This window comes from Mustela nigripes, chromosome 1, assembly GCF_022355385.1.
Source record: "Mustela nigripes isolate SB6536 chromosome 1, MUSNIG.SB6536, whole genome shotgun sequence".
Lineage (NCBI taxonomy): Eukaryota > Metazoa > Chordata > Mammalia > Carnivora > Mustelidae > Mustela > Mustela nigripes.
In genome coordinates, this window is record NC_081557.1 from 200,322,768 (window position 1) to 200,345,789 (window position 23,022).

The window sequence follows — 23,022 nt, forward strand, 5'->3', positions numbered from 1 at the left end:
GCACAGTAAATATGAAAAGTAGGTTATGAGGCACAAAAGATGTAGGTAACAGAAAGTTCCAAAGAATTAGGCAACAATTTTCTATTTCAGTCAATGCATGTGAATTCATTTCCCTCTTCCTTTAGATTTCTCCTTTTCTGAAAAAATAAAATTTCCTGGGCTTTCCCGTGCCCTGTCTTCCTCTTCCTTCTTTGCTGTTTATTCAGGTAGCCTCTTCCTGCTGGGTCAAATCCCCCATCCAGGAGTGGGAGCCCCGCCCCCCGCGGGAGTGGGCGGGACCAGGGCGGAGCAAATAGAAGTGGGCGGGTCCTTTCCTGTCGACGCGCCGGCGTAAAGACGCTACTGACGCAAGAGGACATCCGGTCCGGCTCCTAGTGTCGGTAATTGGCTCTGTCTACCCTCCTTCGGTTTTAGTAGCTTCTTCCTTGGAATCGCGGCCCGCAAGTTGGAGTTGCTGCTGCCGCGGGCTGGTCTCACGCTGTTCCCTGCCCCTCTGCCCCCGGAGTGAGCCCGGCCTCCCCGCAAGGGTGAGCGAGGTCGGCCCGGAGCGCGCGTGAGGGAGGGCGTCCCGCGGGCGGGTGGTGGTTGTCAGTTCGCCGAACCGCGTGGCACCTCCGCCGTCGCCTCTGGACGCCCCCATCACCCCGCTGGGTCCTCCAGAGCTGCGCTGACCCTGTGCCTTCTTCCTCATTAGGTGACACAGGTCACCTCTTAAATCGAAGCGTTATTAGGGAAGGGCTTAAACCTGTATCAGACGAGAAAAAGAATTACTCTTTTAACTTTCCAAAAACAAATTGGAGAAAAAAAAAAAATCGAGGCTCAGCCTGAGCCTTTTCACCCCTGGGGACGCAAAAATCCCCACGGGAATGATCACTCCGTGATTGTTTTCCAAGTTCCTTTGGCAGGGGACTACACAATATTTTTTTTTTCACCCTGTAGATTTTTGAAATTTTAAATACTGAAAGGGTGATCTCGTGGGCGTGGAGTTACTTGGCTGACCACCTGCTAAACTTCCTGGCCTGATTGGTCCATATTTTTAAGTCTCCTCTTCCCACCACTTGGCTTTTACTCGGACATTTTAACGTTGAGAGTAGACACCCAACTAGGAAAACTTAGATGAGCAAGCTGGTGCACGACTTTACCCTATTGTAATAGGGCCTTTTAAATGAGAAATGTGGGAAAAAAAAAAAAAAGAGAGAGAAATGTGTATTCAAAGTGTGATTTCTTAGAAATCTCTCCATGTATCATGGACTTGTTTTGGTTTCTTTGAAGAGAATGTTTGTGCCTTCAGGGAGATTGTGTCATAGTCACCAGTGAAACTTAATCCTGTCCTTGGAAGTTTAGAATTTGTAGATCTTGAACAAGGCCTAGATGTATAATTCTGTATTTTTTAGGAATTTCTACAGTTGATTTTTGAGAATCAATCTTAGAAAATACTTAAAAAACATGTATTTTGAAGACTATGAAGAAACTTGAGATTCATATTTTGAAGCAAGTACATAGACCCATCTATTCGTGTGTCTCTTCATTTACTGATCTCTTAATATGTGCCAGGCAGGGCGTGGAGATAAACATTGTCAAGAAAGACAGGGCTGAAATCCTCAGGGAACTTGTAGTGTGGATTGGATTGGATGAATGGTCAAATAAAAATGTGTTATTTAGTACAAAATCATATTTTTCTAAATGTGGTAGTAGTTCTTTCAACTAAGTAAGGAAATATGAAAGCCAGTTTGAAAGACCTTATTTATACAGGACTTTACATACATACTCATTTATAATACATACTCCTGAACATAAATAGAACTCTGTTAAAATTATATGCTCAGTTACATGTAGAGAGAGGGACAGCTTCCAGAGTCAAAGCAACTATAATACCTTTAATATCTTTTTAGAGAGGTTTGGCTTTGTATTTAATGTTGTCATTTAACTTGACTTGTTACATGATTTGTTGAGTTATTACACATGAGAAATAAGACTTGTTACACTTCTAATCTTATGAACTTGAATGTGTGATATAAACTGATATAAAAATGATACAAACTGAGTAAATAATACAGTTTTAAATATTTCTTATTAATGTTATATGCTTACGTTTTTAAAATGTAGTAATTTTTATTTATTTATTTATTTTAAAGATTTACTTATCCAGGAGCAAGCAAGTGTGGGAGTATGAGGAGGGGGAGGGGCAGAGGGAGAGAGAATCCTCAAGCTGACTCCCTGCTGATAGTAGCACCCTAGGGTGGAATGGGAGAGGTTGGGGACTTGATCTCAGTAGCCAGCCACCTCACCTAGGCAATATGCAGAGTAATTTTTAAAGAAAACTTAACATGAGAGAAACTTTTTCTTTTTTCTTGGTGGGAAAAGAAAAATTTGGCTTCTAGGATATAAATTTTCTTGATGTGTACATTCTTTAGAATTGTAGTGCAAATAAGTGCCTTATTTTAAAAATCATCTATTTTATTTGGGATAATGTATATTTGATATTTCATAAAGGCTTAAAATGTGCTTACCAGTCAAAGTGCTAGGTTTGAGTTTAAAATTTAATGAGTAAAAACACTTCATTCTGCTATTTCTTAGTTTATTTAAAATAGCAAATGCAACCTGGCAATTACATCTTCTCTGTTCTCTTGTGTAGAAAGAGGGGTAAAATGCCTAAGAAAAAGACTGGTGCGAGGAAGAAGGCAGAGAACCGCCGGGAACGGGAAAAACAGCTCAGAGCATCGAGAAGCACCATAGATTTAGCTAAACATCCATGCAATGCATCAATGGTAACAGCTTTTTTGGATACCTGTTGGTGGTTGAAAAACTCTATAATACTTATCTGAAAAATGCTTGAATAAAATTTTAGTGAATACAGTGTTGCCGCATATATCTTATTGAATTTTGAATCTGTGTTAGAGGCATGCCCGTTTTCAGTAATACTGAGTAGCAGTGATTTTGTTTGATTTTATGTTATTTATAAACCTAGCATATTACCTTGGCTGCTGTTAGTGACGAATAGATATGAAACAAGAATGCATACTAGGGATTGTGTGATGATTTCCAACTTCTCTAACCTCATATGCATATTTTGTCCTATTAGTTGGAGCCTTTTCATTAGTTCTTTTAGCAGTTCTTAACTCATTTGATTTCTTTTCTAAACTTTTCACTTTTCTTGACATCTCTTTTGGCTAACTGTTCTATTATCTTCTTTGCTATGCTCAGTGTGTTAGTCCTGATCATTTCTGGGCTTGTTTGGTCAAAGTATAAAAAAGTAAGATTATCATGTGATTATAACCCTTTCCTTTTCTTTTTTCTTTTTTCTTTTTTTTGGTCCATGTTTCTCTGACTTGTCCCATATTTCCCTATTTCCAGTCCTCTCTACTTTTTCCGTTCCTGCTACTCCTCTTTCGTCTCCTTTTGTTTCATCTAAGGATCATATGAAATGCTTAATAAGATTTTAATCCCTGAATGTTTCTTTTGCATCTACTTTGTGCCAGGTAGTATTTTAGGCACTGTGGGTTATACAGTCCTTGTTTTGACAAGTTCATAGATCACTCATTTTGTGTATTACTTATTATTTTTTTCTAAGTTACAAATCCAACTTAAGTAACGTTAGGAAGAAATAGAGTTTATCAACTAATATGTTGTTGGGCAGGGCAAGGATGTAACTGGGGCTCAGGGACGCCTGGAACATGAACAACCTTGTAGTTCCATCTTTTGCTTGTTGTTTCTTTTTCCTTATTAGTTCCATTTTCTCAGATTGTCTTACCCCATTGGTTTGGGTTTTAGGTAGTGGTAGCTTGTGTTTCTCACCTCCCAGAGTGTTGTCAGAGAGGGAAAGAACTGTTAGATTGGACTTGGTTAGGTGCCCATCCCAGGGCTAACGTTTATGACTGGCATTCGGGGTGGGAGGGACCAGGTTTACATAACACAGATAGGACAGGTGGTAGAGACTCCCTTCAGGGTCATTTCTAGAGATGACTAGAGAGGGATCTGAGACAGACAAAAGAATTGACTCACATGTGTAAATACACATGATGAAGCCTAGAGTTTGGTAAGTGTTGTAATAAATGTACAATTAAGACAGAGACATTTGGGTAAAACAAGGATAAACTTGAGTGCATGTGCATGGCTGGGGTACAGTTCATAGAGGAGGTAGGTTCATCATCAGAACTTTCAACAGGGAAAGAGGGTAAAGATAGACTTTTCAAGGAAAAGTATTAGAATAGTAAGGCCTGGAAAAAGTACAAGACCTATTTCATGAATGGCTGACAAATAGTGACTTGAATCTAAAGAGAATAGGCCACCAAGGTTTGAAAGTGGTTAGGGACCAGACTGTTGAAAACTTTTAGTACCATGTTTTAAGATTCTAGATTTTCTGCGAGCTTCATCATACTGTGTTCTCTACTATTTCTTGTGTTTATTCTGTAATATTTGTCTGATTAAAAAGCAACAGCAACAACAAAACACAACAAAAAACCAAACCATTGCTGTATTTATATAGCCTATTTGGAAATGCCACTCCTTTCTTTGGTGTTACTAAAGAAAGTATGTCCAGGAACATACCTTTGTTAGTAAAGTATGTATATATGCTTGTGTATGTGGATGAAGTTGGAGGCTTTGGCAAAATGTTACTCAAATTTTAACATGAAAAATGGTATTCTTTATAATGAAAGTAAATTTGCATTTTCAAGCAGTAGAAAATTGTTATGTTTTTATATTTTACAGGAGTGTGACAAGTGTCAGAGGTAAATATTTATTTCTTTTTCTATCTGTATGTAATAATATAGATCCTCTAACCTTTTATCTGATATTGACTATATTTTAAAATTTTATTTCATATGACAAGGCGGCAGAAGAATAGAGCGTTTTGCTATTTTTGCAATTCTGTACAGAAGTTACCAATTTGTGCACAGTGTGGTAAGTATATGATAACTGAGGACTTAAGCCTTTTCTTTTATCAACCATTAGTTTTGCAGTTGATCAGTTTGAACGTGTGGGTTTATCAGTTTTTATAATACTGTTAGACCTTATCATTAATGAAACAACAAATTGTTATTTGGTGAATCAAGCCTTGATTTTGTCTCTTTGATGTAAGGTTGAAAAATAATTATGGTACAGTTTGGATGTAGGTCCTACCGTGTTGTAAACATTAAAAGATCAGATTTCTGACTAATAACATTTGGTCACTTGAATTTTTAATTATACTAACTTTGTCTTGATAATCTGTTTGTATACTTTTCTAAGTTTTGATATTGCCCACAGTATCTTAGACCACTGAGAATAAATTTATTCCACATTTACTGGTGCCAGTTTTTTTCTGTTTGACTCTTACCATATTATTCTTGAGTTTCTTCATATGTTTTCCCAAGTGATTGCAGTCGAGTTCCTAAGCTACATATTCAGCTCCCAGGTATTCATTCGGAGTAAATGATTATTCAAAGTAAACTAAATGGTAAAATGAAATGGTAGTTCATAGAATAACAAGGTTGGCGTTTCCCAAATAGCCTTCCACAGAATACTTGAGCTTTTAATAGATAATTCTTTCTTGGCTTATCGTTTCTTGTCTTGTCTTTTCCCTTTTCTTTTCTTTTCCTATCCCTTTTCCTTTCCTTTCCTTTCCTTTCCTTTCCTTTCCTTTCCTTTCCTTTCTTTTCCTTTTTGAGAGAGAGAGAGAGAGAGACAGAGGGAGGGGCAAAGGGAGAAGGAGAGAGAGAATCCCAAGTATGCTGCACACCCAGTTCAGAGCCTGATGCAGGTCTCGATCTTGGAACTGTGAGATCAGGGCATGAGCTGAAATCAAGTCATACACTTAACCAACTGAGTCATGCAGGTGCCCTTAATAGGTTTTTCTTTAAAGAAGACATACATTTGAGAAATGCTGCTTAGCTCATCCCTGCCTTTCTATCTGGGAGATTTCTGTTGCATACTTGTATGTTAAAGGTTCTGAAGACCTCCAGTAAAGAAACCTAATTAGTTTTGTTCACACCAGATTTACTCCCCAAACTTTTATTTGAACAAATACTCCCTTTGGTTATAGGATGATAGTCTCAAGGGGAACACAATTTGGGATATACGCACATGTGTTTATGTATAATAACATCACAGAAAATTTAGTGGAGTTTAGGACTATATCCCTGAATATTTCTAGTGTAGCTCAAGTTTCCAAAGGGGCCATCTTTTGGGGTTTATCAGCTCAGGTCTTGCTCTCAGGGTCATGAGTTCAAGCCTGGCATTAAGCAGGCCCAGTGTGGAGCCTACTTAAAAAACAAAAAACTGGCCTAGAGAGACTACTTGACTGACAGTTTTTAAATCCTTATTTTATAAAAGACGAATATAGAATGAGAAAATAGAGGGGCACCTGGGTGGCTCAGTCAGTTAAGTGTCTGGTGACTTGCAGCTCAGGTCATGATCTAGGGTCCTGGGATCCAGCCCTACCTTGGGCTCCCTGCGGAGGGGGAAGGTGGTTTGCTTGTCCTTCTCCCTTTGCCCCTCCCTCAGCTTGTGTGCTCCCGTGCATGTGCTCTCTCTCTCTCAAATAAATAAGTGAAATCTTAGAAAAGAAAAAGAATGAGAAAATAGATTATGGAGATGAGTTCTTGCTAGGAGCATCCCATATTTTCATTGTTATCTGGGTTTATTTCCTACTTACTGATTCTTATACTTAGACGTGGAACAGTTGGGTAGCTGCTGTCTGTCATTTCCAGTCTCTCTTCCCATTTCCTGTTGTCCTAGCTTCGTTCCTCACATAGTCAAGATAATGGAAAATTGTGCATCTTCTGTGTGTTTCGTGTTCTACTTTGCAGAGTCTGAGATGGGTGATTAATATGTCACCATTAATTTTGACATAGTATATGATGAATGAATTTCCTGATAGTGTTTTGTGTTGGTAATTTGCTGCTAGCTCAGAGCTTTTGTGGCTGTAGTCTGATTTTTAGCTCTGTCACTGTATTCCTGATTTTTTCCTGCTCATTTGGGCGCTATTTCAAAATTTTTTTGGAAGAATGTTCATTTGGGGATTATATTTGTAAATTTTTACATATGGATAAACTTAAAAAATGAATTAGGTAAGTTGCATAATCATGGTTTGGTTTGGTTTGAGATGTTCTGTGGAAAGAAATAAACAATAATTTCAAACCAGGCTGTTTTTATTGTGAGTTACAAACTGTGAAATTCATTTTAAAGCATAGCTTTTTAAAATCTGTATTAATTCATCTGAAAATTCACAAGATTTTAAACTGCTTTAATGATTGTTAGGTTACAAACTATTAACTTGGGGTTTCTGATCTGAGTACAAATAATTAGCATATAATTTTATGTGTAATACATTTTTTTTAGATATACTTATAAATTTCTACTTTTAAAAGATTAGGGTAGATCTCAGTTACACTGATTTTTTTTTTTTAAAGTAACATGAGCAGTAAACTGATTTCTATCCATTTTCAAGTTACTTCTATAAGAATTGAGGCTAGAGTGGCATTAGTGAGTACTTACATGTACTACTCTGCAAGAGTGATAATGCAAATTTGTGTCTTTACTAGGGAAAACAAAATGCATGATGAAGTCTTCAGACTGTGTCATAAAGCATGCTGGTGTGTACAGTACTGGCCTTGCTATGGTGGTAAGTTTCTTGTCTTCATCTCTTAGACAAGCAGGTTTCTAAGGATAAGAAAAGCCGGTCTGAGCAATGATTATTTTTTCTAAATAGTACTATTTTGTCCTTGATTCAGTCAATCTGGAATTTTCTGGTTTATTTATGGCATATTCTTTGAATGATTTGCCTATATTATCCACTTAATTTTGATTGCTTCCTTTTCTTATTGGAAAATGGACAAGAAATGGAAACTTATTTAAAGTTGACTTAAACAAAGATTCATTTGTCAGTGGTACTTTTCGAAGTTATCTTAACCAGACCTCATAGACTGTCATTTACTGTACTAAAAGCCCTGCTTAAGCAAGGTTCAAGCCTTTTCTCCTTTTTTGTTTTTTAAGATTTTATTTATTTATTTATTTGATAGCTATATCAAGAGAGGGAACACAAGCAGGGGGTGTGGGAGAGGGAGAAGTAGGCTTCCTGCTGAGCAGGGAGCCCATTGTAGGGCTCCATCCAGGAACCCCTGGGATCATGACCTGAGTCAAAGGAAGACGCTTAACGACTGAGCCACGCAGGTGCCCCAAGGTTCAAGCTTTTGGTTTAAAAGCATCCTAGTTTCAAAAGAACCCTACTATTAGTGGGTTTTTTCTATAGCTTTACATTTCAAAAAAGAATACATATTTAATGTAGACTTAAACATAATTTCCTCATTACATGTAGAATTTTCTAAGGAAATTCATTGTTTTAAATACAGAAATACCTCAGAGATACTGTGTATTGGTTCCAGACAGTTGCAATAAAGCAGATATTGCAATAGAATAAGTCAAAATTAATTTTTCAGTTTCCCAGTGCATATAAAGGTTATGTTTACAGTATTTACTATACTGCAGTCTACTTAATGTATAATAGCATTAATCTAAAGAAACATTTTAAATGCCTTAATTAAAAAATATTGCAATAAAATGCTAACCATCATCTGATCTTTCAGTGAGTCGTAATCTTTTGCTGGTGGTGAGTCTTCCCTCGATGTTATTGGCCACTGATCAGGGTGATGGTTACTAAAGGTTGGGGTGGCTGTTGCAATTTCTTAAAAAATAACAATTTCTCCATAGCATGCAATGCTTTTTGGTAGCATTTTAGCCATAGGAAAACTTTTTTCAAAATTGGAAGTTAATCCTCTCAAACCCTGTTGGTGCTTTATAAACCAAGTTTATATAACAGACTCAATCCTAGATTGTCATTTCAGTAGTCTTCACAGTGTCTTTTCCAGGATTAGATTCCATCTCAAGAAATCACTTTCTTTGTTCATTTGTAAGAAGCAACTCCTCATCTGTTCTGTCATGAAATTGCAGCAATCCAGTCCTGTCTTCAGGCTCCACTTTTTATTCTCTTGGTATTTCCACCACATCTGCAGTTACTTTCTCTACTGAAATCTCGAACCCCTTAAAGTTATCCATGACAGTTGGAATCAGTTCTTCCTAACTGCTGTTAATGTTGATATTTTGATCTGTTACCTGAATCAGTAATGTTCTTAAAGGCATCTAGGATCCTGAATCCTTTCCAGGTTTTCAGTTTACTTTGCCCAGGTCCATTAGATGAATCACTATCTCTGGCAGCTGTAACCTTATGAAATATATTTCTAAATAAAAAGACTTGAAAGTCAGAAGGACTTTTGATCCAGGGATTGCAGAATGGATGTTGTGTTAGCAGACATGAAAACAACATCGATTTCATTGTACCTCCCCATCAGAGCTCTTGAGTACCAGCTGCATTGCCAGTGAAATATTTTGAAAGGAATACTTTTTCTGAGCAGTAAGTCTCACCAGTGGGCTTAAAACGCATTCAGGAACTGTGTTGTAAATAGATGTGTCGTCACCCAGGCTTTCTTGTTCCATTTATTGAGCACAGAGAGAGTAGATTTAGCATAATTCTTAGGGGCCCCAGCATTTTTCAGAGTAAGTTAGCATTAGCTTCAACAATGACCAGCTCTGTTAGCTCCTAACAGGAGAGTCAGCCTGTCCTTTGAAGCTTTGAAGCCAGGCACTGACTTCTCCTCTCTAGATATGAAAGTCCTAGATAGCATCTTCAAATTTCAGGCTATTTTGTCAACATTTAAAATCTGTGGCTTAGTGTAAGCACCTGCGTTAGTGATCTTAGCTGGGTCTTCTGGATTATTTGCTGTAGCTTCTGTGGTAGCACTTGTTGCTTCACTTTGCATTTTGATGTTATAGAGATGGCTTCTTTCCGCAAGCCTCATGAACTAACCTCCTAGCTCAAACTTTTCTTCTGGAGCTACTTCACCTCCCACAGTCCTCCTAGAATTGAAGAGAGTTAGGGCTTTGCTCTGGATTAGGCTTTTGCTTATTAGAGTGTTGTGGCTGATTGATCTTCTATCCAGATCACTCAGACTTTCTCATATCAGCAATAAGTCTGTTTTGTCTTTTTATCATTCATGTGTTCATTGGAGTAGCACTGTTAGTTTTCTTCAAGAGCTTTTTTTTTTACATTCACAGCTTCACTGAGTATGACATGAGAGGCTTACTTTTGGCCTGTCTCAGCTTTCAACCTGCCTTCCTCATGAAGCTTAATCATTTCTAGCTTTAGATTTTTTTTCTTTTTGTTTTTTAAATTTCATTTATTTATTTGACAGAGAGAGAGAGATCCCAAGTAGGCAGAGAGAGAGGGGGAAAGAAAGCAGGCTCCCCGCTGAGCAGAGTCCGATGCCAGGCTTGATCTCAGGACTCCGAGATCATGACCTGATCTGAAGGCAGAGGCTCAACCCACTGAGCCACCCAGGTGCCCCTTAGCTTTAGATTTAAAAGTGAGAAACAGTGCCTGGGTGGCTCAGTTGGTTAAAGCCTCTGCCTTCAGCTCAGGTCATGATCCTAGGGTCCTGGGATTGAGTCCCACATCAGGCTCTCTGCTCAGCAGGGAGCCTGCTTCCCTCTCTCCCTCTCTCTGCCTACTCGTGATCTCTGTCTGTCAAATGAAGAATCTTTAAAAAAAATAAATAAATAAAAGTGAGAAACATATGACTCTTTCACTTGAACACTTAGAGGCTATTGTAGGGTTTTAATTGGCTTAATGTCAGTGTTGTTGTGTCTCAGGGAATAGGAAGGCCCAAGTAGAGGAAGAGAGGTGGGTGAACAGCTGGTCAGTGGAACAGTCACAATACATATAACATTTACCGATTAAGTTTGCTATCTTACATGGGCACAGTTTGTGGTGTTCCAAAGCAATTACAATACTAATATCAAAGATCACTGATCACCATAACAAATATAATAATAATAAAAAAGTTCCAAATATTGTGAGAATTACTGAAATGTGATACAGAGACATGAAGTGAGCAAATGCTATTGGAAAAATGTCCCTGATGGTGCAGGGTAGCCACATACCTTCAATGTATAAAAAATACACTAGCAGGGCGCCTGGGTGGCTCAGTGGGTTAAGCTGCTACCTTCGACTCAGGTCATGATCTCAGGGTCCTGGGATCGAGTCCTGTATCGGGCTCTCTGCTCAGCAGGGAGCCTGCTTCCTCCTCTCTCTCTCTGCCTGCCTCTCTGCCTACTTATGATCTCTCTCTGTCAAATAAATAAATAAAATCTTAAAAAAAAAAATACACTAGCTGTGAAGAGCAGTAAAATGGAGGGCAAGAAAATGAGGTATGCTGTAATAAAAAAAAATGCGTGATGGGCATTTTGATCTCTTTTTCACTAACAAATAGCTCTTAAACCAATTTTACTGTATTCTGTTGTGTGGCTTGTTTATTTAAAAAAAAACATACTTATTTGAGAGAGGAGGGGGTGCAGAGGGAGAGAGAAACCCAAGTGGACTTCACACTGAGTAAGGAGTCCAATGCAGGGCCATTTCTCATGACCCCAAGATCACAACCGGAGCCAAAACCAAGAGTCGGATGCTTAAATGACTGCGACACCCTGGCGCCACCCTGTTGTGTGATTTTTATGCTTGGGTCCAAATTTCATTCCATGAGAAAAGTAGTAGTACTTCTATGTCAAGCAGATATTTTATTTATAGCAACTTCCCAAGAACATTATTTTCCATCATGAAGCACACCTTTATATGATCTATTTCACATGTGGATATCTTACAGAAGCAAGAAACTAGACTTACTCATCAGTATCTTGTGAATTTCTCTTCATTTTTAAATATAGGATTGTCAGTATTATCTTTATTCATAAATCAATGTAATCTTCCTTGGTAGCTTGCTTATGTCCAGATTTATCAAATGCTTTTTAAAAAATTCACTAAGTTGTGAATTGAATTGAATGTGAATGATGTCTCATATAAAACATTTCAGTAGACTCAGATATCATTAGCTGTAAATTCTAGAAAAGTGATTTTCTGGAAATCTTCTCTTTGTCTGTCAAAATTCCCTCTCTCTTCCCTCTTTTATACCCTGCTTTTCCCTGGGAACCTGACCTGTGTGTAAGGACTGGTCAGTGTCTTTCTTACCTTCTGGCTTCCCTTTGGGTTCAGCCAGTGGAGGCCCTGGTAGGACACCTGTAGTTGGGAGGACAGTACAGTCTGGGTGTTATTCTTCAAGCTCTCTCGACACCGTTATCCTTGTTTGGCCATGGATTGGCCATGGTTTCTCTCTATATGGCCAGGTAATCTTCTCCACTCTGCTCTCTTTCAAGGTTCTGGTAACTCCCTCCTCTCCCCTTGTTTCAGGCTCAGGGGTTGTCTGGATCATCCCTTATGTTTTTTCTAAGCCCTTCTCTTGTCCTTTGTAAATCATCTCTTGTAAACTCTCCTGGATTACTCAGTTTAGTGTGTCATCTTTTTGTGTCTTGGAATCTGGATGTTCCAAGAGATGTATTTGAGGATTTACTCTCCACAGTGATAATCCATTTTTATAGTTCAAAAAGCATCCTCCTATTTGTTCTTTACTACTGTTACAGAGAATCTTGAATACTAGAACATTGAGTTGAAATTCAGAACACTGGTTTAAATCCCAGCTCCGCTGAAATGTAGCTCTGGGATTTGGACTTAAGACTTGGGCCCCTATTTGTCACCTATAAAGGAAAGACCATCTAGTCCTATTTTCTTGTTTTCTTTTTCCTTTTTTTTTTTTAAGATTTTATTTATTTGTCAGAGAGAGAGGGAGAGCGAGCGAGCGCACACAAGTAGGGGGAATGGCAGGCAGAGGGAGAAGCAGGCTGCCTGATGCGGGACTCCATCCCAGGACCCTGGGATCATGATCTGAGCCGAAGGCAGATAGATGCTTAACCGTCTGAGCCACCCAGGCATCCCTAGTCCCATTTTCTTAATATTCTTTCTAGCAGTTAATATTCTATAGATGCCATTGTGTTATCTTGATGTAGAATTGGAGTTTTATCCTATTTAATTCTCTTTCTCTCTCTCTCTTTTTAAAGGTTTTATTTATTTGAAAGAGAGAATGAGAGAGATCATGAGAGGGAGGAAGGTCAGAGGGAGAAGCAGACTCTCTCCCTGCTGATCCTGGACTCCAGGATCATGACCTTAGCTGAAGATACTTGCTTAACCAACTGAGCCATCCAAATTCCCTAATTCTGTCTAATTAATTTTTTTCCACAAAGAAATGTAATGATTCAAAGCATAAGTAGCCTTAACAGAAAAAAGGTGTTGACAGAAGTTTAATATTTTTTCTCAGTTATTCTAAAAAAGCTATGTGAATTATTTTATAAATTGATTCAGGAAGGAATTTTCTTAAATGAAAAATACTTATTTTTTTAGAAAATGGAATATATATTTATTATAAATCACAGTATCACACAGGTGCACAACATAATGATTTGATGTTTGTTTATATTGCAAAATGATCGCCACAGTAAGTCTAGTTAACATCTATCAGCTCACATGGTTATAATTTTTTTCTGGTGATGAGAACTTTTAAGATCAACTGTCTTAGCAACTTTCAAAGAAATAAAGTATTATTGACTGCAGTCACTATGCTGTACACTACATCCCCATAACTTATTTAATATGTGACTGCAAGTTTGTATCTTTTTTTTATTATTATGTTCAGTTAGAAGTTAAGAAATATTTCTAATTGAAAAAATTCAGTTTATTTACTATAATTGTGATAGATAAGAATGCTTAAATGTGGACTGTGGACACCATTCGAATTAGAATTCAGTTAGAAGGCAACACTTTTAGCTCTGTGACTTACTTTAATGATTAGTGTTAGGGCTAAATGTATAGTTCCCCCTCCTTGCTTCTTATTCTTTTGATTTATAGCCAAGTTTTTTATATTGTAAATAGCTGTTGGTGAAGTAGTTTGATTTTCAGAGAACCCTCTTTAATTTTGGTTTAAGCAAAATTTTTTCTTTAATGAAGCCACCCACTATCACTAAGGGTTGATAAATTGCTAAATGCATACAATTTTGATGGTTGCCATTGGCTAAACAATGGTTGCAGCCAGGCATGTGACAAAGATTAATTTTTTGTGTTCCTTGGTTACAGGGTGCAATATGTGACTTCTGTGAAGCTTGGGTTTGCCATGGTAGGAAATGTCTCAGCACACATGCCTGTGCCTGTCCTCTTACTGATGCTGAGTGTGTGGAGTGTGAGCGAGGTGTCTGGGACCACGGTGAGTGATTACATACAAGCAATGAACTTTACTGTAAGTAAAGGTTGACTTTGAAACATTCTGGATGCTCTTTTTATATGAGTAGCCAGGGGATTGTGGGAGTCCACTTTTTTATGGTTCAATTTGGCAGTTTTCATTGTAGCCTTTACCAGAGCAAAAACTACTGTGTCATTTTGGTGTAATTCTGAAGTAAATTGCTTGACTTCTTTAAATTGGTATTTATGGCTTCTTTAAATTGAAATTTATCATGTTTCACTTGTGGTTTTTTTTTTTTAATCCAACAGGAGGCAGAATATTCAGTTGTTCTTTTTGTCATAACTTTCTCTGTGAAGATGATCAGTTTGAACATCAAGCCAGCTGCCAGGTTTTAGAGGCGGAAACATTCAAATGTAAGTTTTTATAAATTAGATGTCCTTTATACCCAGGATTCTTAATAGTATTAAGTGTTAGACTCAAAAAAGAATCTAGTTTTTCATGCAGCCTCTTGTGGACTATAATTCAACTTAATATCTATTTTCTGTTTCTAAAAAAAATTCAGAACCAATAAATAAATAAATAAAATTCAGAACCACATACTTTTATTTTTTTCAATAGGGATGCCACTGGCATTTTGGTTGGGTCAGTTCTTTGTTACATGGGATTGATCAGGCACTATAGAGCTTGTAGCCTTCCTGGTCCTGAGTACTAAATACCATTTTCACTTCCCAAGTTATTATAACCCCTCCCACCTCTACCTGCCTCCACCAGCACCCCCCCCCCACCCCCTGCCATTTCCAAATGTCTTGAAGTAAGTGGTATGTGATACTACCCCTAGTTTGTTCCTGCCAGTTGGTTCCAGTGGTTTTTAGACAAGAGTATGCATCAGAAATGTCTGTGGAGGTTTTTTTTTTTTTAAATTTAGGCACCCCTGCCTCATCCCTGGTGATTCTCTGTTTGAAGTCTATGATAGGTACAGGCATATGTATTTTACCCACACACATAATTGTCATGTATCTTCCAGTTTGAGAACCAGTGTTACTGATTGGATATCATCAATGGGATTATCTTTACAGATAGATTACATTTTATTTCTGCATTATTTTTGATTCTCAAAGCTCAAGATTCAGAATCAAAACATTACTTAAATTCTGCTTCCTGGTTATGTGATTTTGGGCAAACCACCAAATCTTTCTAAAGCTGAGTTTCCTTATATATTAAAGGAAGATGCTAATTTCTTTTTCAAAGAGTTAATTAAAATGCAAATCCACATAAAGTGTTATTATGGTACTTTTACTTAGAAAGCCCTTATTAAACAGTAGATATTATTATAGGAAAGGCTGAAGTTTCCCAGACACTCACTTCCTTGAATTTGGTTTTTGTTTTGATATGAAATGCTAATCTCTATATTCTCCTATAAAGTTGATAGTTTATCAGTTTATACATGTATATATAAATGCGTATGTATGTAATTCTTACAGTATTCCTATTGAAACTCTTAAAGGTTAAAGAACATCTCAAATAGCATTTTTGAGCCATTCTTAGGCTTCTGCAAAATGTGTAATATAAAAATTGAATTACTTTATTTGGGACTTGAAGAGCTTTGAGTATTTTGTATCATGTGGCCCCAAAGACAGGCAGCTGTGAGTGATAAGGCTATAATTTTATCAGGAAGTTTTAGTGATTCAGTAAAAGACAAAGGAAAAATAAACAGTTGGCAAGATTAAGATACATCTGTCATTATGTCTTTGATATCTGATATTAAGGTCATGCTCATTGCAGGTTCCCAGGTGTCTTTGGTTTACTGTAACTTATCTTTACCTTTTTTCTTCATTGCTTTATTTTTTTCTTGCCATTCTTTCTTTGCCAGTTGCCATTCACTGCTTGTTTTTTTCTGAAATATTTTCCTAACCATATCCATAGGCCCCAAAGATATAGCTTATTTCCACCCCCTTACTTGGTCATATCTCATTTATAGGATTGACCTTACTTAGGAATTGGGTGATATAGAAATTCTTTGAAATCCTTATTTACCTGCAATATCAGTGGGAAGGATGTTTTAAGAAAAAAACAGAACAATGGTGTTGACTCTGCCTGTATTGTTTTTTTAAAATAATTAAAATGGCTCCAGGACTTCTGATATAAAATGGCTTGTCATCAGCAGGCTTTGATGCATCCCAGCCTGCTCTCTTTTAAAATAATCTGAAGACATAGAAATAGATTTAAAATGGAAACCATTTCCCAGTTTAAAACTAGGAAACTCAAACCATTTTAGAATCTGAGTGAAATGCATGTCCAGGATTGTAACTCCTGGGGAGAGAAAGAACTGGGCAGTGAACTGGAGTGCCTGTGTGTTGGCTTGAGGTAATTAGGGAAAGAAGAATGGCAGGGCCATGTTCTATCTTTGTTTGAGTTCCCAGAAGTAGAGATGAGGTAAGATAGACAACAACAAATTTCTTGGGCTCATGTCCTTGTGGCATGTCAAAAGCCTTAAGTAGTGGGGTTAGGAAAAGTTTCAGTATCAGAAATGCCTGGGGCTCCTTGGTGGCTCAGTTGGTTAAGTGCCTTTGGCTCAGGTCATATCCCAGGGTCCAGGGTTGAGCCTCAGGTCAGGCCTCTGCTCACTGGGGAGCCTGCTTCTCCCTCTTCCTCTTCCTGCTGCTCTGCTTACTTGTATGCTTGCTTTCTCTCTCTCTCTCTGTGTCAAATAAATCTTAAAAGAAAAAAAAAATGCCTGGTGTACGGTGGGAGATTGGGTTGGGAGCTTTGTTTAGTATGTGTTCTAGCTATGTATTTGGAAGAGATATATAACATTTTGGTTAAATATATCCTTTTTTTAAAAATTTTTTTTAACTGAATGAAGAAGGAACCCAAAATTCCCTATCTTCAGGTGGAAATGATTGAGATTTCAGATTTTCGTCCCTACAGACTGAATGAACTAATACGGTTATTATTGGAGTAATTTGTTATATATATGTAATATAGTTAGCCCTCGAACAGTATGAAGGTTAGGAGCACCAACTGTCTGTACAATTGACAACCTGCATATTAACTTCTGACCCTCCAAAAACTTAAGTCCTAATAGCCTACTGTTGGCCAGAAGCCTTACTGATAACATAAATAGTTGATTAACATATATTTTGTATGTATTATGTAATATATTCTTAGGCTAAAGTAACTAGAGAAAGTAAAATGTTACTAAAGAAATAATAAGGTAGAGAAGATACATTTAAAGCACTGCACTGTCTTTATTGAAAAACATCTACATATAAGCAGATGTGCACAGTTCAAACCCATGTTCAAGGGTCAACTATAGTAAGCACTCAGTTTTTTATTTTTAATTTTTTTGTTATTTTAACTTCTATTTTATTAACTTTTTATTTTTAACTTTTTCTTTTAAACTTTTAAACTTTTTCTAACTTTTTAAATTTTTAACTTTTATTATTAACACATAGGACAAATAATACATATCCAACTGAATTATTGGCATTACTGTGGAAGAAAGCGGGATACTTGGGGAGAAGCAATGATAATACACAAAATTGAGAGCATCATTCCTGAGTTTAAAAAAAATACTTGCCTGTGCACATTAAAAAGGCTACCCATGAACCAGGGAAAATTAAGTAAGAGAATTCCCAAATTAGGAACATCTGGTCAGATATTTACATTACAAAGACAGGCTTCCTTTTATTTGTTTTCCTCTTTAGTTTTTCAAGACCTCTAAGTGAATTTTATATTTGGACTTTATTAGGTAAGGCTTAGTTTATCGTCTCCTTCTGTATCTCTGGTACTTATTTTTTCTTCCATTTCTGACACAGTCAATATGAGCCAGACATTCTGGCTTTTCTAATATATTTGCACTTAAGTTTAGGTTTTTCCTCAGTAATTATAGGTAATGACCAAAATTAACATGGTTTACTGACTAAAATAGAAATAAAATATTTTGGGATTTTTCCCATCTTTTCCTGCCCACTTGAACATTATTTTCTCTTCATAGCCACCCTTTCTATCTGAAGTATTCTATTCCCTTATCAGAAGTTATGCAGAAAATGGTAATGTGTCATCAGGAGATTATATATTAATAGAGAAAATTATTTTTTTTTAAGATTTGTTTATTTTTTAAAGATTTTTACTTACTTAGAGCAGGATCAAGGGGTGGGGCAAAGGGAGAAGCAGCTTCCTGCTGAGCAGGGAGCTTGATGTGAGGCTTCCATCCCAAGACCCCCAGATCATGACCTGAGCCAAAGGCAGAGGCTTAACCGACTGAATTACTCAGATGCCCCTCTTTTTAAGATTTAAGCATTATTTGATAAAGGGAAGAATTTCAGCCAGTGTCCGGGAAAAAAGGATGTCTCACCGTTTCATTCTTTTTTTTTTTTTTTTTTAAATTTTATTTATTTATTTGACAGAGAGAAATCACAAGTAGATGGAGAGGCAGGCAGAGAGAGAGGGAAGCAGGCTCCCTGCTGAGCAGAGAGCCCGATGCGGGACTCGATCCCAGGACCCTGAGATCATGACCTGAGCCGAAGGCAGCGGCTTAACCCACTGAGCCACCCAGGCGCCCCACACCGTTTCATTCTTTTAAATATAATTAATGAAGTTTGCCATCTCCTAGATTGGAGAAATGGAAGGAGGTTGGAGAATAATTAGTGCCATACTAGTGAAATAATGCTGTGTGTGTGCACTTTGTTTCTTTCCTTCTGGCTGGGGATTCCATCTCATTTTGTATGTCCTCTGGGTTATATTATGAGGCAAAAAAAAAAAAAATGTTAATAATTGAGCTAAGTACATCAAGTATAAATCTGTGGAAAATAGTGTTTTCGTTCCAAGGTTGAATCTGGACATTATGTATTTTTGCCCATAGGTGTTTCATGCAATCGACTTGGTCAGCATTCCTGTCTTCGTTGTAAGGTATACTTGTCTGTTATTTTTAGATTTTTGTTTTTAATCCCAGTACTCTTCCACCTTGGATTATTTATAGCTATAATTAATCTAACAAGGGTCTTTCAACATTATGTAGTTTACTTCTTTTATTTTGAAGATTGTGAAATTGAATTGAGAAAGCTGAGTGACTTTCCTAAGGTCATCCAGTTGGCTTATCTTAGAGTAGACACTAATGCACATGTCTCCTGAATCTTGGCTCAGTGTTTTTACACCTTATGTTTATGGAGAATGTTTTGACCAAAGTGTTGAGAATGTATTTTAACTAACATCAAAATTCACTTGCTTATAGGAGAGTTTGAGTGAAAAGAAGATTTCCATAATGGTCTATTTCCTTAGATTTTGTCTCCAGCATTTCTGTTTGTCAAGGATCACTAAACGGGCAGCCCATTCACTTCCTGTCAGAAACATTTCTCTGGTTCTTCTGGTCCTAACCCTATCTTTCCTTTCTCTCTCAAATCTACCCCAGTTTCACCAAATGACTTTCAGGTGTTATCTATGCTATTTCTTCTGCCTTAGATCCATCCCTCTTCCAGTTTTGCTTACCTTACCCCATTGTACCCTGTTCTCCTTCAGCTCTCAGCCAACACATCATGTTTTCCAGGAAGCCCTTCCTGAATCCCATATCCGGTTTAGTGCCCCTCCACTGCACTTCCCTTGCAGTGAGCAGTGTCTTGCAATTACCTTTCCACTTGTCTGTGTCCGCAGTTAGGTTATATATCTGTGAGGGTGGATAGGCTATTCACCATTATGTCATCAGGGGCTTTGTGAATGCACATGTATTTATGAATGGATCAATGTGTCTACGCTGTCATTCCCCTGTGTATAATTTCTGCTTTATGTTAGGTCATAGTGCAGAGAGTTCTGGCAAAGACCATTTCCCTTAAGAAATTTAAATCAGGAGTGTGACCAGTCCCAACAAAAGTCTTAATCTCTACCCTCACAAAACTGCCTTTAAGTTTTCTGGAAATATTGAATGATAATTTTGTATATTTTTTGAATTATTTATTTACTTGCTTATTTTTACTTATCTTTTATAGGCTTGTTTCTGTGATGATCATACAAGGAGCAAAGTGTTTAAGCAAGAAAAAGGTAAACAGCCTCCCTGCCCCAAATGTGGACACGAAACTCAGGAAACTAAGGATCTCAGCATGTCAAGTAAGGCTCTTCTTAAAATACCAGTGGAGTGATTTTGCTTTCTTGCTTAGACAAGATTTATCTCTTTTTTTTCTCTTTCTATTTTTGTTTTTGCCTCTTCTTCATATTTGAAAAGATGAATGTGTTCTCTTAAGCAAATGGAATTTTATAGCCTTGGAAAATTTGTGGGTGAAGTTTCTCAATTTAACTTAAGAAATACACCATCATTCACTTTGATGTTTGGCATTTGACTCAGTTAATGACATAGTGAATACTGAAATTTAAGACCAAAAAGTGATTTTTTTTGCCTTTGCTGAGGTTTCCTTGTTGAATAATTGAGTAGCTATAAATCTTTAATATTCGAGTGCTGGTAATCTTCAGTGCTTGGAAGTTGAAATTCATTCTAAAGCTTTTTGTAGGTGTGTAGTATTTGAGCAGCGGTGCTTATTATGTAATATATCACTACTATAGGAAATTGTTTTGTGGTTTTTATATAACTTTTCTATGAAGGAGTAAGACTACTACAAACATGTTTGTAGTCATACAATTTATAGTTTTGTTAAAGAGAATTTGACTCTTTACCAAACATAGCAGAGTGGAACCATAATCTGAAAATACTTTTGTTTAATTAAAGTTGTAGTACATTTTAGTACAATGAGGTGAGACTGATGATTTTGCTGATTTTTTGAACTGAACTATATTGCCACTTAGGCAGAAGAAATGAAGGGCTTTGTCTTGTTGGATGCCAGAATTATAGAGTGGTTCTCTTAAGAAAAGTGTAATGATATGAGATCAACAGTTCTGTGATTTGAAAATAAAATTTTAATCCATCAAATGAAGAGCATTTTAGCTTTTAACGTGCCTTATTTGAATTGTTTGGAGAGTGCTGCTGTTTTGTTTTCCAGCTTTTTCTAGATTTAGTGAAATGATGCTGTTGTCTTTATTATATGTTATATATGGTATGTATATAGGCTCTGAGTAGGCTAGAACTGATGGTTTTACTAAGGTCTCCTTTTTTTCCGGTTAAGTATTAAGTGAGGAAATTAGGAAAATGGGAGTAAGAAGCAGCCAGTCAATTTCATATAATTTTGTATATTGTAGAAGAAAGTGAAGATGTAAAGAATCAAAACAAAGTGCCATCCATGTACATGTCTGTCTCTTACAGCACGGTCCCTGAAATTTGGCAGGCAGACTGGGGGCGAAGAGGGAGATGGAGCTTCTGGTTATGATGCCTATTGGAAGAATCTTTCTTCTGATAAGTATGCTGATAGCAGCTACCATGATGAAGACGAAGATGAAGAGGAAGCAGAGGATGATGAAGAGGAAGAAGATGAAGTCGGAAAGGATTCAGATGCTGAGTCATCAGATTTATTTACTAATTTGAATTTAGGAAGGACCTATGCCAGTGGCTATGCTCACTACGAGGAACAGGACAACTAGGAGAGCTGCTTGCCCATGGGTGACTGTGTCCGAGACGAGCCAGAATCTGTGTGCTTAATGAATTGGGTGTGGATGTTCAGAAGTACTGTCACTTAGCCTTGTGCAAAAGACTAGTTATGCACTCCCTGGGGCAAGGAGTGGGGCATAGCGTTTTTATAGGAGCTGATAATCAGGCTTATAGTATAAGAAAAAACGAGTTCCAAGGGTAAGATGTTTATTGATTCCAAGCAATTGAAGCATCATGAATTGGAGTTTTACTGATTTCAGTAATCAGTAGGTTATGCCAATTAGATACATACCCAGGATAAAAGAATAGAATGGTAATATATTTGATTGAGATTAGATTGCTGTTTTTATTAAAAAAAACACCGCTTATATTCTTTCTTTGTGATTTTGTAAGATGGTAATGGGTAAAATGAATTATTGTATTTTTCCTTGTAGGTCCACAGGATGAGAATCAGATGTTAAATGCTGAATTTTCATTAAATATCCATGTTATCTTAAGTAGTCATGATATGTATGTTTTAGCAATTACTCATTCATTTTTTTCTTCACAGTGTGTGTCCTGAGCAGTACCTGTTATTAATGCCTAAATGTATAGACAAAGGTGACTGAATAGTTAGTTTGCAGAGACGTAGAGACAGAGACAGTATTATTACACAGATGCATTTATGCATTTGTCTTTGAATAAATCTAGTATTTCACTTCTATACTTTGGATATTTAATTTCTTATTTTCAAGTTTTAAACTTATTTTGGAAATTTCCAATATTTTTGTATAAACTGCTTCATTTCTCCTCTACTGTGCAAAATAGGTAGCAGAGATTAATGATGCAGTAGATGCAGAGTTATGTGGCCAGACCCCATCACTAGTGGTAGGTAGAGAACAGGCAGTTGCGGCACAAGTTTCAGTTGTACACCTTGTGCTGGTGGTGGTTTGGGGTGCTGTGCTGGAGAGATATGTGTTAGTGCACTGGATGGCTTTTGAGAAGGATGGAGAAAATTGTAGCTGTGAGGATAAAAGGGGTGGGTGGCTATTGCTAGGCCATTCTTACTCTATAGAAGCATAATGAACAGCTGAACTGCTGAGGGCAATAACAGGCTGTGGGAAACCAGGTGTGGCCTCTGGATGCACGGGAACTAGTTTTCATGACTTGCAGCAGAATGGCTGAGAAAGCTGAGGCCCAAGCACAGGACTTAGTAGTCTGGATGGTAGATGTCAAAGACATTTGCCAATCAAGGCAGGTCTGTTACGCAGGAGTCAAGGCACTTTTTGGGAAAACCCAGGACCCTGACAAGTGAGGTAGAGGCATCTGAATGGATACTGCTTACTCTGCAAACTCCTGAACTTTCTGAAC

At 37.3% G+C, this 23,022-nt stretch overlaps 1 protein-coding gene across 3 annotated transcripts; it reads left to right on the forward strand.

Moving 5' to 3' along the window:
• Nucleotides 1-315: 315 nt before the first annotated feature.
• On the forward strand, nucleotides 316-22,375 carry ZNF330 (zinc finger protein 330). 3 transcript variants are annotated; one of them, XM_059395559.1, is made up of 10 exons: nucleotides 316-380; nucleotides 2,636-2,768; nucleotides 4,711-4,730; nucleotides 4,832-4,902; nucleotides 7,524-7,603; nucleotides 14,045-14,171; nucleotides 14,456-14,560; nucleotides 19,012-19,058; nucleotides 20,129-20,246; nucleotides 21,391-22,375. In XM_059395559.1, the coding sequence occupies exons 2-10, from the start codon at nucleotides 2,649-2,651 to the stop codon at nucleotides 21,663-21,665; spliced, it is 963 nt and encodes a 320-aa protein (XP_059251542.1). In that variant the 5' UTR covers nucleotides 316-380; nucleotides 2,636-2,648; the 3' UTR covers nucleotides 21,666-22,375. The 3 variants fall into 3 exon arrangements, with proteins under 3 accessions (XP_059251542.1, XP_059251534.1, XP_059251547.1); XM_059395551.1 differs by having other exon boundaries at nucleotides 333-527; XM_059395564.1 differs by lacking the exons at nucleotides 316-380; nucleotides 4,711-4,730 and having other exon boundaries at nucleotides 2,676-2,768.
• The last annotated feature ends 647 nt before the right edge of the window (nucleotides 22,376-23,022 follow it).

Coding starts and splice junctions, on each gene's coding strand:
- ZNF330 (XM_059395559.1), top strand. CDS start 2,649: ATGCCTAAGAAAAAGACTGGTGCGAGGAAGAAGGCAGAGAACCGCCGG. Junction 2,769..4,710: donor ATCCATGCAATGCATCAATG/GTAACAGCTTTT, acceptor TATATTTTACAG/GAGTGTGACAAGTGTCAGAG. Junction 4,731..4,831: donor GAGTGTGACAAGTGTCAGAG/GTAAATATTTAT, acceptor TCATATGACAAG/GCGGCAGAAGAATAGAGCGT.